This window comes from Lutra lutra, chromosome 12 (genome assembly GCF_902655055.1).
Source record: "Lutra lutra chromosome 12, mLutLut1.2, whole genome shotgun sequence".
NCBI classification, from domain to species: Eukaryota; Metazoa; Chordata; class Mammalia; order Carnivora; family Mustelidae; genus Lutra; species Lutra lutra.
The window spans coordinates 39,320,973-39,334,488 of NC_062289.1; the positions used below are offsets into that span (position 1 = coordinate 39,320,973).

A 13,516-nucleotide genomic window follows, 5' to 3' on the forward strand; every position below is an offset into this window, starting at 1 on the left:
AGCCAAGGTAGGGATAGAGGAACACTAATCAATATAGAGACCATTCAATGATATTTTTCTAAATATGTATTTCCTGCTCAGAAACTTGGACAACAATTTTTAAATACAGTATTTTTATTTTTTTAAATTTTTTTTTAAAAGATTTATTTATTTATTTGACAGAGAGAGATCACAAGTAGGCAGAGGCAGGCAGAGAGAGAGAGGAGGAAGCAGGCTCCCCACTGAGCAGAAAGCCTGATGTGGGGCTTGATCCCAGGACCCTGGGATCATGATCTGAGCCGAAGGCAGAGGCTTTAACCCACTGAGGCATCCAGGAGCCCCTAAATACAGTATTTTTTAAATGCTAAAATGAAGCAACGTATCCACAGGTGACCGAAACTAAATGCCCACCTTATAAAAAAAAATTGTCTTAAGTGTATTTAAAATATGCATACCTTTCTGTTTTACTTCTGAAAAACATGCACTCCATTTGACCCTGAATAACATTTCTAGGGGCAGACAGCAAAAGCTGGGAGGTCGTTTTTTTTTTTCCTGTGAGACTAGTCAGAGCAGTTCAAGTAGAGAGCTGCTCGGCAAACCTGAGGAGCATCCCAGGCCAGTTATCTGAAGGGGCATCTCGATCACAGTTAGTGATCCACAGTTACTCCAGGCTAACCTGAGGATTCCAGTTCACTTCCCAGAAAGCAGGATTTATCTGACTCTGGAGACAAGGGACAGCTTCCAAGCAGATCAGAATGTGGGTGGAGGTGGAGAAAACAATGCACAGGCGCTAAGCTGTGTGGGACAGAGTGGGCTCCGCACAAGAGAATTATGGCACCTGCCGTGTGCGTGAGGCAGGTGGTACAGCGGCCCATGCGTTCTAGTGATTCCTGTTCTCTTGCTGGAGGGTGTCCCTCCTGCAAGTAAAGAAGCTAACTGTCCATGGGGTTTTGGGTTGTCTAACTCGATTTCTGCAACTAGGTGCACATCAATTGCTAGAACATAGGCTGCAGGGCTCCTCACAACCCCCTGAGAAATGGGCAATGTTTTTCTGGACGTTGGGGTGAGACCATGAAAGAGGAGGAGGTTGAAGTAAGTGAGAAAAGCACACACCCCATGGGGGAGGCAGTTAGTCCTCAAGAGATGCAACACCACTGGATTTTAAGGTGATTTTTCCTGTTTTTAAACAAAGTACCAAGCAAAACAAAGATGACTCTGAGCTAAATTCAGCCTGAGGGCACCAATCTCTGAGACCTTCTACACACCATTCCCAATGTTCCTCACCTCCCCCAAATAAATGGGTTTGACCATTGCCCAACAGGTGTTAAAACCCCCCTCTTCTAATGTGCTGATCTGCAAAAGATTGGGGACCGGTGCAGAGGCATCTTAATAACCGTGTGAGGTGATGGGTAAGGGCAAGGTTGCAGAGTCAGAGAAAGAAGGAACTAAGCGGCTGAGCATGCTGGGTAAATTACTTGGCTAAAATCTCGCTATGAAACAAATACAATAGTGTTGGTAAGATATTTTAAATAGGAAATCCATAGAATAGTATTTAATACTATTTGTAGCATATCGTGAATATCCAATAAATGTTACTTCTTATATAATTGACCCATTCCGCAATGAGTGTGTTTTTTGGAGGCCTTACTCTGTTGTAGTACACTGCAGATCCATGGCAATGAACAAGACCAAAAAAAAAAAAAAAAAAAAGATTGTTTTATTTTACATTTTAGCAAAAGACTGACAAGGAACCACATAAAATAAGCACAATAATTTTACACACATACAAGCACTAAGAAAATTATGCCAAGACGAGGAGGTAGAGTAACTGGGGTGGGAAGAAAATCTCATGAGAGGGGACAGTGGAGATGAAACCCAAATGACAAAGAACTGGCCACATGACAATGGTAGACTCTCCGGTCAGGGAAAGAGACAGTATTAAGACTTCTATCAGGAAAGGTCTTTGGTGGTTCAAGGAATAAATAGCTGGGGTAGCTCAGAAGAAGGACTAGGAAGATTACAGAAATGGAAAAGAATTCCCTGAAATGACTGCCGTGGGTTTATTAGGAACAGGAGATTTATGTTCAAAGCAAAGGCAGCTCTACAAGCCCGGTCTCTCCCCACAGCCTACAGGGAGCACTCTAGCACTTCTGCCCCAAAGACGCCGCAGAGGCCCAGCAAAGAGAAAGCACCATGTGTCTTCTACCAAAAAAGCGTCCTTCGCCTTCATGCACTGCTTCAGGATACATTTCCAGGCTCCACTGCATAAAGTATGTTGCATCTCACACCTTGGAAAGGCTTCTTAATAGTTCTGAGCATTTGGAGCAATTTCGGAAGGGGGTCCTGGATCAGTCTGGGAAGACCTCTGCCTCAGAGCCTTTGCCTGAATTCTCTTCCATGCGTGCCGCGCTCTTCCCTCAGATGACCGCATGGCTCACCTCCTCATACACTTGACACTTGACTCATGGCCTTAGCCCATTTGGGCTGCTCTATCAAAATACCCCAGGCTGGGTAACCTGTAAAGCACAGAAATTCATTCTCCGCAGTTTAGAGGCTGGAGGCCTGAGATTACAGTGCCAGTGTGATCGTGAGAGGCCCCCTCTGGATTGCGGGCTTCTCCCTCGTTGTACCCTCACACGGCAGGCAGGGGCCAGGGAGCTCCGGTGGGGTCTCTTTTGTAAGAACACGGATTCCATTTATGATGGCTCCATGCCTGTAACTTAGGCACCTCCCAAAGAGCCCATCTCCCAATACCACTACACTGAACCTTAGGATTCCAATATATGAATCTGAGGGGACATAAACATTCAAATAACACACTCTTCACTGCTTTTCCCGCCATATTCTCTATTCCCACCATCCACTCGAATTTATTTCCCCCTATGGAAAATATATTATACTGTGTAATGTCATTTTCTCTTCCCTTCCCCAACCCAGAATATAGACTCTGAAAGGCAGGGATTTTCATCTTTTTTGTGTTCACTGACATATCCCCAAGTGCCCAGAAGATTACCTAGGCTTCACCAGGTGCTCAATAAATAATTACTAAGGATAAATAAAAATTCTTAGAAATAATTTTAATAAAAATAGGAAAGCCCTCTTCTTCCTTTAAAATATGTAAGTGGTTTATTCAAAAGGTAGAAATCAGCATGAAGCAATCAAGAAATAACTTTATTCTCCTAATATGGCCTTACACATTTCTGACCAATTTCCCTTTCTCATTTCTGGACAATATTTTACTAGAACACATAGCTTCTCGGGTCGCCTTCAAGTATTTATACAGTCTCATTTCCAGGCTTAAAGATACGAGGTCTAATATGAAGCCTTTTTTCTGCTCTCCCCAGGCTACACATATGTCTTAGCTCAAAAAACTGCATTAGCAAAGAGATTCCTGATTTTACTCTTCCTCCATTTCCTTCCTCTTCTTCTAGGGGCCCCAGGATCAGAGTTTAAAACAAGGAGAAAAAAAGGTCAAAGTTGACTCACCTAGTGCTATCAGAGTCACAGCATCACAATCTTTGGGAGGCAGAAGGCCAGCTGCTAGTTTTGTATGGTGTACGTCATCGAGTTATACAAACGATGTTAACCATATATCTATTATCTAGTTACAACTTTATATATAGTTATTATCTAGTTATAACTGTATAGAGAGTATATATAGAGAGAGTATATAGAGAGTATATATATATATATATATATACATATATATATGTATATATTTGTGTGTGTGTGTGTGCGCCTCCTAACAGTGTGTGAGACAACAGGTTTCCTTCCTGGGAAAAACTGCACCCTTCACTAGTGTTTCTCTCTGAGTCTTCCTCTCACTGAGACTATACCTCCCTTCACCAAGATAGAGAGGATGTAGCAGAGCTCTATCCAGTTTTATAAAATCCATTTAATTAATGCTCCTTTAAATGACTCTTGAGCTATCTTCTATATTGGCTGTTGGGGACGGTCCAGGGCCATCTGGCGTCTCTCACTAAGTCCTCTGATATTGTGTCTAGCACTCTCTTTACAATAGGTATACTTCTATCCCACTGTCCTCAGCCTGGAGCTTTAGCTAAAATTCCAGAAGAACAAGAAAATTCCTGTTTGACATTATATGTTACAAATAATAGAAGTTAAATGCAATTTAACATTATTTAAATTTGGATATCCCACAGCCTGAAAAATATAAAGTCATGATTAGATTAAGAAAATAAGACCAGGTTAAGAAAATAAGACTAATTTTTTTAAAGATTTTATTTATTTATTTGAGATCGAGAGAGAGCACAAGCAGGGGCAGCGGCAGGCAGAGGGAGAAGCAGGCTCCCTGATGAGCAAGGAGCCCGATGCAGGGCTCAATCCCAGGACCCTGGGATCATGACCCAAGCCAAAGGCAGACGCTTAACCAACTGAGCCACCAAAGCATCCCTAGAAGCGTCACTTTAGCTGGTCGTGGGAGGTTTGCTCTGCATAAGGCTACCCTGAAAGAGGAGATTTTATTTTGTTGTGACAAACTATGAGAGGTGTTTTTTTCTATTACACACCAAAGGTCTCAATTAGCTAGAGGTGGCCCTGTTGCTCAATCTGTAACATGGTTTTATTCTGACACTGACATTACATAAATAAGACTTACTGTATTCGTCTAGATTCATTTGAGGGGGATGATGTCACTGAACTACTTTCCAACTACTCAAGACTTAGCTCTAGTTTGGAACGCTAATGGAATATCTTATTGAACAACTTTAACTCCTATAATTTCAAATCCAGAAAGAAATACGATCAAAACTTAAATCAGGGTGTCTGGATGGTTCAGTGGGTTGAACCTCTGACTTGCTCAGGTCATGATGTCAGGATCCTGGGATCCAGCCATACATTGGGCTCCCTTCTCAGCGGGAAATCTGTTTCTCCCTCTCCCCCTGCCCCTCCCCACGTTATGCGAGCACCAGCTCTCTCTCTCTCTTTCTCTCTCTGTCAGATAAACAAATAAAATCTTTAAAAACAAAACAACTTAAACAAGAAGAAGGCAAGTGTAAATGCAGTCTACTGTGAAGGAATGTACCTTTAAGCTGCCCACGTCTTTAATGTCCAACACGACCAAACCCCACAGAGAACATGGTACTAACCAAGCTTAATACTTCCAGGTGTTATTCAGTATGAAAGAAATTTATAGGCTTAAACTTGGAAATAAACTTATTTTTTACAGGAAACATATAACAGAGCTAAACCAGTCAGGTAAAAGTAAAGATCCTATCAAGCATCAATTATAATTCTGGCTTTAAGCAAAAATAAAGAAATCAAAAGATGAGGGCTGAGCATGCTTTTCTCTAGACATGTATTGTGATAGTCTCTTATAAAAAGAAAGAAACAACAACAAAAAAAGTCAACCCTTTAAATATACATTTTATTTTTTCAATAGAAAGCTTGTCAGATAACTCTAAAAAAATTGGAATGGTTTCTCATTTCTACTGTAATGAAAAATAAAACCTAAAATCACAGGCATTTGTGTTAACTTGGAATTTGCATAAACAAGTAATGCCTGTTTTATTGTAATATGAAAAAAACACTAACAATGTAACTTAAGAATGCACTGAACGCAATAAGCCCTTCACTGAAAAATCGGAGAATATCACATGCTGTGAATGCTAAAATAATTAGAAATACACACATAGAAAACAGTTGGCTGAGTCAGGCACTACCAACTTGCACTGTTGTTCTCAGGCTAAATGTCAACGCCCATGTTCAAGAAACTGCTATCGTGCAACATAACCTTTGGAATTTCATGGTATTGGTCAAACATACAAAGCTGAAGCAAAATACCAACACCATATCTGCTTTGTGATAAGAGGAGAGGGCAAAATACCTGCAACTTTATGAATAAATTCTACCACCCTAAATAAATAACTAAGTCGAATGAAACAACAGCAACAACATAGAAAGGTTCTTTTCTACACCATGTTACATCCCATCATCACAGAACTCATCCTTTTCCCTAATCTTTCATTTGATTCTGCTGTTTCAAAACTTCCAAAATTTAATCTTTCTTAATCCTTCCTCTTTAAAATTCAAAATCTAATCATTTCTTATTTTTTAGGATCATTATAACTAAAATAACAAGGTGGAAAGAAGTCAGGGAACAAGGTAATAATCAGCAAGCTGCTACTCTCCGGAGGCCTCTGAATGTGTTTATTTGGAATACGCGTATTCAGGAAAAAGAAATCTACCACGATAACAATATATTATTCATGCAACTATATTGAGCATAGAATGTTAACTAACATTTTGATGATCAGAAGGTAAAAGAGACCCAAATATTTAGAAGCAATGAAAATATTCTATGTCAGTAGTCAAGGGACATTCTAGCCTCCATGTTGCCCAGACTGTAGTTACACTGCAATCAGCAGTATTGCCGAGTAAAAGGACCCACTCTCTATGCAACATAATTTGAGTGGGTATGGAGGCCTCAGATCTGAGAACTTATGTCTGGCTTATTTTGCCTGAGGGTTTATTTATTTATTTATTTTTTTAAAGGTTTTATTTATTTATTTGACAGAGAGAGATCACAAGCAGGCAGAGAGGCAGGCAGAGAGAGAGGAGGAAGCAGGCTCCCTGCTGAGCAGAGAGCCCGCCTCGGGGCTCGATCCCAGGACCCTGAGATCATGACCTGAGCCGAAGGCAGCGGCTTAACCCACTGAGCCACCCAGGCGCCCCAATGCCTGAGGGTTTATTTTAATAAATAAATAAAATAAAATAATAAATAAATAATAATAACTTATTATTATTATTTTACTACACTTAGGCTCACAAAGCTACTGGATTTGTTTCTCTTTTTTCCCACGTACCTCTTTCTTTTTTTTTTCCTCACCATAGCTCCACCTACTTCTTTCTAAGACTGTACACTGGCCTATGGACAGCCAAACTACTAAAGGCTGACTGACCCCCAATACACTTCCAGCAAAATGATAAGAGCGGCATAATTGATATATTTGAGTGTCTGCCAGTAATGTGTGCTGAAACTGTACACAAGTCTGTGTTCAAAAATAATATTCTTAATGATTATGCTGTATTGCTTTTCTTACATTATACAAATGCTGAAGAATGTAAATTTCTAGAGATAATGTAAAAAATTCATCTATCATATTATAGACCACATGCTAAAAGGCAGTATCAGTTAAGAGGGAAGAATTTGAAACTATGATTCTGGGTTCAAGTGTCATCTCCAAAATGTACTTGCTGAACAACTGTGGGCAAGTCATCTAAATTCTCTGGGCCTTCTTTCCCTCACTTGAAAAATGGGAATACTCGTACATACATTAAAGGATTTCTATGTGGATCAAATGACACGGTATATATAAAATACAGAGCATAATGTGTAGAATTCAGAAAATTGAATGTCAGCTAATGTAATTGTCATTAGGGTCATTCGGCTGGCCCTACATTCATAAGATGATTTATACACGCATACATACACACAAAACATATATTTATGAATAGAGAACACATACATATGTATGTACACGTATGTGTATATATATATACACTTACAAAGAATTCTACATGGCCGTAGCCATTCAACTACCCAAAAGAAAAGAAAGCTGCAGAATTGCTGAGGCTGCTACAATTTAAAATGCCTCGTGTTCAGTCAATTTTTGAAATGCTGTCTTAAGAAACTCAGCAATTACAGGGAATCTAGGCAAAATTCTGCAAGAGCAGCTTTTTTTCTAATGAATTTCCAATACGAATTTGATTATTAATCAAACATTAGCATATCTGCTACATATTTATGCCATCTTCCCACAGTAGCTAATTTGCTATTTGGTTATACAATATGAAGTTTTAAGAAATTACTACACAGCTCTTCTGGGACATTAAGAAGCTTATACGACAGGTTTCTTAAAAAGAGGCTTAGATCCTAAGCAAGCAAGTGGCACCTTCCATGAACACATGCTGTGCAACAACACACAAAAATACTAACTCAAAGTTGTGAAATAAGTTAATCATTATAAAAAATGTTTAAATGATATGAAACCAAAATGGAGAAAGTAAAAAATAGTGAGACATGACAAGACACAGATCTGAATTTTTATCTCTATGCCTGTTTACATACAGGAATATTTCATGGTGTAGACATTTTCTAAATCACTGCCCTTCAGAAGTAGGACTTTCATTTATGACTGCATCTATGTTTTTTAAAATGCTACAAGTACCGGTATCCAGCTTTGTATCCTTTGTTCTCTCCTGGGTAGTATTTTATTATCTGCATTCCATTTGCCACCTGAAGAAGCCTTTTCCTGGACTTCCATTTGCCACCTGAAGAAGCCTTTTCCTGGACTTCCCTACTGTCATCCATCCTTTATTTCATCACTTAAAAAGGGATCTCAGCACTGAACTCAATTTTGTTCTTTGGTCTAAAACATCATACAAGATATAAATGGCAAGCTCATCAAAGATTATTTGATGTAACACTAATTACCTTATACATAATACCAATGAAAGGAAATACTGCAATTTCAATAATTAATACAGAATAGAAAAGTAATGTAATTCAGTACAAAAAGGTTGAGTTTCTTTCCTAAGTTTCCTTGTTTGAAGTAGAGGAGAAGGTAGGGGCTGTCTAGGAAACTGGATAGGATATTAAGAAGCTTTACAGGTTAGTGAGACTTAAAAAAATTAATTTTTTAAAAACATTTCTCCTCTTCCTTGTTATAAATATATCATGAGAATGGTACTTCTATTCCTAGACTTGGTCAGGGTCTGCAGGAGATGTGAGGGAGGGGGGCTGTCATAGAAAGAGCAAAATAAATATGGGAGAGGAAGGCAGTTAAACAAGGGAAAATCATGAATTTTCACATGAACGGTCACATACATAAGCTTTCCACTTATGGAGCACATTACCATCACACAGTGTCCCCATCTAAGCACAGCATCGTCTCCTCGTCTTCCACGCCCAGTTCGGAATGTACTGGTGTGGCAGCAATAGCTAACATCTACTAAGTGGCTGTTAGGGGTCGGGGTCGCTCATTCTGCCATGTGCTTTCGACATCTCACCTCACAGACTTCTCTCGGATTGTTCCCATGTGAAAGGTGCTATTATTTCCCCCATTCTCTAGACAGGAAATTCGAGATTCAGAGGAGAGAAGTGTCTTGCCCAGAGTTGCAGGAGTTCAAACCGGAGTGTTTCAGAACCTAGAAGCCAACCTTGCAACCATTCCCTCCCATCACCACCTTGGCGCAAGGACACAGAGATCAAGAACACGTAGGTAGTATCAAGATGATATTGCACGATTAACCTCCATTCAGCACCAAACGCTCACTGGTAGACATTCTTGATAACAGTAAGCCACAACTACTCTTTTTCCTAGTCATAACTTGATGCGTCTCAGTCACAAGGAAGAAATTATGTGTTTATTTTTTATATCAACTATTAAGCATGAGACCCCAGAGACAGTATTTTCAAGATATGCAATGCATTTACGAACCCAAAATGTTTACTATAAACCTCACACAAGAAAATCGTAATATGAAAGTTTTCATGGCTCCAAGAACATTTTCCCTCTTCTATTTTACATTAAAGTTCTCAGCCGAGCCTCTCCTCGTTTTTCGCCTGGAGTAAAATTAGTGTATGAGTATAATGCAAGTAGTTGAATTCAGGACACCTCTGTTGCTCTCTGGCTGCTATGTTCCTGCGGATTTTACCTTCTTTACCTCACACCCATTACTTTTAGGAGGTCGAACAAAGAACGAACAGCAGCTCTCTTACCTGTTTCAGAGCCTTTTTGGTGTGTTGCTGAAAGGAAGACGCTAACTTGCTTTGCACCGCTGTGTTCGTGAGGCTTGAATCTCGAGTGGAAGATGCTTCATCGTTTACCTGCTTCGCACAAACTAGAAACAGAGAGAGATAATGGTATTACTAATTTGAATTCCTTTTTTTATATCCACTGTAATTAACTCACTTGGAGCTTCTCTCCATTTGAAAATGGATACCTAAAATAAAGCCAAATACCACAGTGACAAGAAGAATATCTAGATTTGAGAGAACGGATCGCTTAATAACTGTGTGGTCACAGTTACATGTAACCTCTCTATACCCCGTGTCCTTACCCACTAATTGATGTTAATTCCTATCCCACAGGGCTATTGTGCGGACGTAAAAAAGAGCATAATATCTGCCTTAAGACTTGGGAGTCAGTAGATACTTTCCAAATCTGAATATGCAGATTGAGCAATGCACAGTCTTTTGAAGAAACAATGTAAATTCATGAAACTGTGTTTCAAATCTACCAACGGCCCTGGTGCTCTTCCATTTAACAGCCCTCCTTCTATAGACTTCCTGGCCTACTGGGACATGTTTGTCTTGTCCTATGGGCCAAGTCATCTATCACGGAGAAGCAAAAATAAAAGCCAAGATGCTGGGGGTCAATTTAAGGCAAGTATTTTCAAGAACATCATGCTTTCTGCAGAGAACCATATAATCTGCCCACTTTTACCAGAATCAAACTTTCCTGTTGCCTATTCTACAGAGGACATTTTCTTCAAAAAGCTGTTTTTTAGACGAACCAATGTCTCACTGACATGGGTGACAAGGGCCCACATTCACCTGTGGCTCTGTGGAACCTGGGTTATGGCCAGCACTCATCTTTAGCCCTCAAACTGTCCACCAGAGAGAAGAGGCTGGACTCTGGCCACAGAGAGATTGCAGGCCCTCTTCTGTGCACACCAGAGGGGAAGGTGTTATTTGGAAAATCAAAGTCAGGAAGTGCTGTGATTGGGGGCAGAATGGAGGCAGATGTCAAAGGCAGGAGGCAAGCGGAAGTTAGATGGAAAAAAATAACTTGAGAACATATTGGAAAAGCTCAAAATATGACTTTTTAAGGGCACCAGGGTTAACGCTAATCCAAGAAAATTTTTGAAGGAACAGTAACTTGAGAAGATTCTGACCTGAGCTTTAGAGGCAGGTGGAGGAGTAAAAATTATTCTAGTCAAAAATGGAAGCATATGCACGTGCACAGTGTTGAGAACACTCAAGCTGCTTTAGATAGACTCAAGCACATGTTGCCTAGAAATAAAAATGTGGCTCATGAAGGAGAATTTTGGGGGAAAAGAGTCAAGTTTTGTTTTAAGACAGAAAGTAATCAAGTTACTGAGGACCAAACAAAAGGAACAAGTTTCGGACAGTAATTGTTAGTTATTAATGCCAAGTGCTTTACATATGTGATTTCATTTCATCCCTGCCGCATCGTTGCTGCTTCCTTGCAAGACATTAAGGTACTGTCTCTGTTTTGGAGAGAGGAAACTAGAGCTCAGAAAGGCGCAACAGCTTGCCAACGGTAACAAAGTCAACAAAATAGCAGAGCTGGGAGTCAGGGCCAGACCCATAATTTCGCACTTAAAATATTTGTCCTCAAATCCCAGAACTGATACAGAAAATTCAGTGTCTAAAGAAGTTCAATTTGGTTGCATCCCGAAGGTACTGAAACAGTAAGTTGATAAGGGCAGGAAGATCAAGTCATTTAACCACAGACATGAAAAAATTAAGAACTATCGGTGACAGTGATTGGCTCAGGAAATACTTCAGTTGAAGAAGCCAAAGGATTTGCCCATGGACAGACTCAGAGAAGTCCCTGAATTAATGATCAGGTGACTTGCTTCTATTTGATACCATATGATACTTTTCCTTAAAACAGTCTAAACGTTGTAGTTATATAAATTGTCACACTGCTCCCACGGACTATGGCTCCTAAGCTTTTCTCCTTGCAATGATCACTACAGTAAATTATAATACTCTGCCAAGTCTTACTCATCAAGAAATATCAGAAATTAACTATTGGTTTATAGTTCAAAGATAAATTTACTTTTATGTGATTACATTGATGGTCTTTTTAATGTTCTGAAGTCTCTATGAAGTGAGACAAACTAAGGAACTGAGAGGAAGGTCACAGCGGGGACAACTGATTCCAGTTGGATGGACCTATATGTAACAACAGAAGCCCAGACAGAAGCAATGTTATTTTATTACTTCACATTCTTAGAGTAGTATTTCTACCTCGACTGTGGAAACTTACTGATTAGTTAAAAAGGAGAGCCAAATGCCACCCCTGGATTTTAGGGAACCTAGGGAAAATAGCAGAATAGTTCTGCATAATGGACATCCAAACAGATTTACCGATTTGCTTAAGAAGTGCTTTTATTCATAAGTCTTGCAAAGGTAAACTCCAGTGAAGTGGGATCCAAAAACAACAGATGCTGAATTAGTCTGTACATAATGAAAGCTCATCCCTGCTGCACTCATCTGACTGAGACAGTAAATGGTACAGTCAGCCCTCCTTCCAGAGCACAAGAGGTATCTTAGAACTTGCTCTACTTCCCTCTGATTTAGGAAGCCACGTGGCATCACGATACCTGTTTAACTATCAGAGGATATAATGCATACTTCATTTAAATTCACCATTCCACCAAGTTAATAGTGATTCACATGCATTTAGTGTTTCCAAAAGGAAGATTTGGTTCCATTTGGAGCCCAGAACTTCAGGTGGAGGGGAGGACAATAAAATCAAACAGCATCAAGCAGTCCTATGAAGTTTTCTTCCGAAGATGATTCATTTTTCTTTAACTTAAATCTCTATTTTGCTATATCTTACATTCCATCCAATGCTCAAATGAAGTATCATGGGAATTCCTTCCTCCATAATCAATTGCCTTCCTGTTTCCCTCTTTGGTCCTGTTGGTCCTGTTTCCCTGGATCAAACCATTTTTCCCACATTCTTTCTTTGTTTCTTGTTTTTTTTTTAAGATTTTTTTTTATTTGACAGAGATCATAAGCAGGCAGAGAGGCAGGCAGAGAGAGAGGGGGAAGCAGGCTCCCCACTTAGCAGAGAGCCTGATGGGGGGCTCGATCCAAGAACTCTGAGATCATGACCTGAGCCAAAGGGAGAGGCTTAACCCACTGAGCCACCCGGGCGCCCTCCAAATTATTTATTTCTGATCAAATGTTTATGGAACTTTAAAAAAAAAGCAAATGTAATAGAAAATGAAATCTATAAATGAGTGTTCCTTTGGGTTAAAAAAACCCAAATACCTTATTTTTAAGGAAAAAGTCAAGAGATAAATGCACAGTGCAATCCATAGGCTCCAAACAGTGCACCTGCGTGTGTGCCGTGTACATGCACATGGTGTGTGTGTGTGTGTGTGTGTGTGTGTGTGTGTATGTGTGTACTGACAAAAATGGACCCTTAACATGGGTGTATGAGTGATGTTTTTCATTCTTTTGCCATGTATATGACGAGGGCGGCTGAACAGAAAAACACCAAGTAGCTGGACTGTGGGAGGTTCATGCAGCTTCATATTCTGACAAAACACACGGTTTTCACTTTCACTTCATTCTTGCAGCTTTCTTAATAACAGATGTGATAAATAAATAATGCAGAGTTCATTTTAAACACTTTCCTGAATATTTACAGAAGGGACTGTGTTTGGCCTCTGAAAAACAAGCCAAAGAAAAATCAATGTTAAGGAAAGGACCAAGGGAAATCCCCCATATGTAAAATTACAACAGAAA

At 39.7% G+C, this 13,516-nt stretch overlaps 1 protein-coding gene across 7 annotated transcripts in view; it reads right to left on the reverse strand.

The window, feature by feature from the left end:
- The window catches only part of ASXL3 (ASXL transcriptional regulator 3), a 196,072-nt gene that overhangs the window by 101,735 nt on the left and 80,821 nt on the right, over window positions 1-13,516 (reverse strand). For all 7 annotated transcript variants that reach the window (XM_047698328.1, XM_047698330.1, XM_047698334.1 and 4 more), the window contains one exon: window positions 9,722-9,843. In XM_047698328.1, coding sequence (XP_047554284.1) covers window positions 9,722-9,843 — 122 coding nt within the window. The remainder of the gene's footprint in view (window positions 1-9,721; window positions 9,844-13,516) is intronic.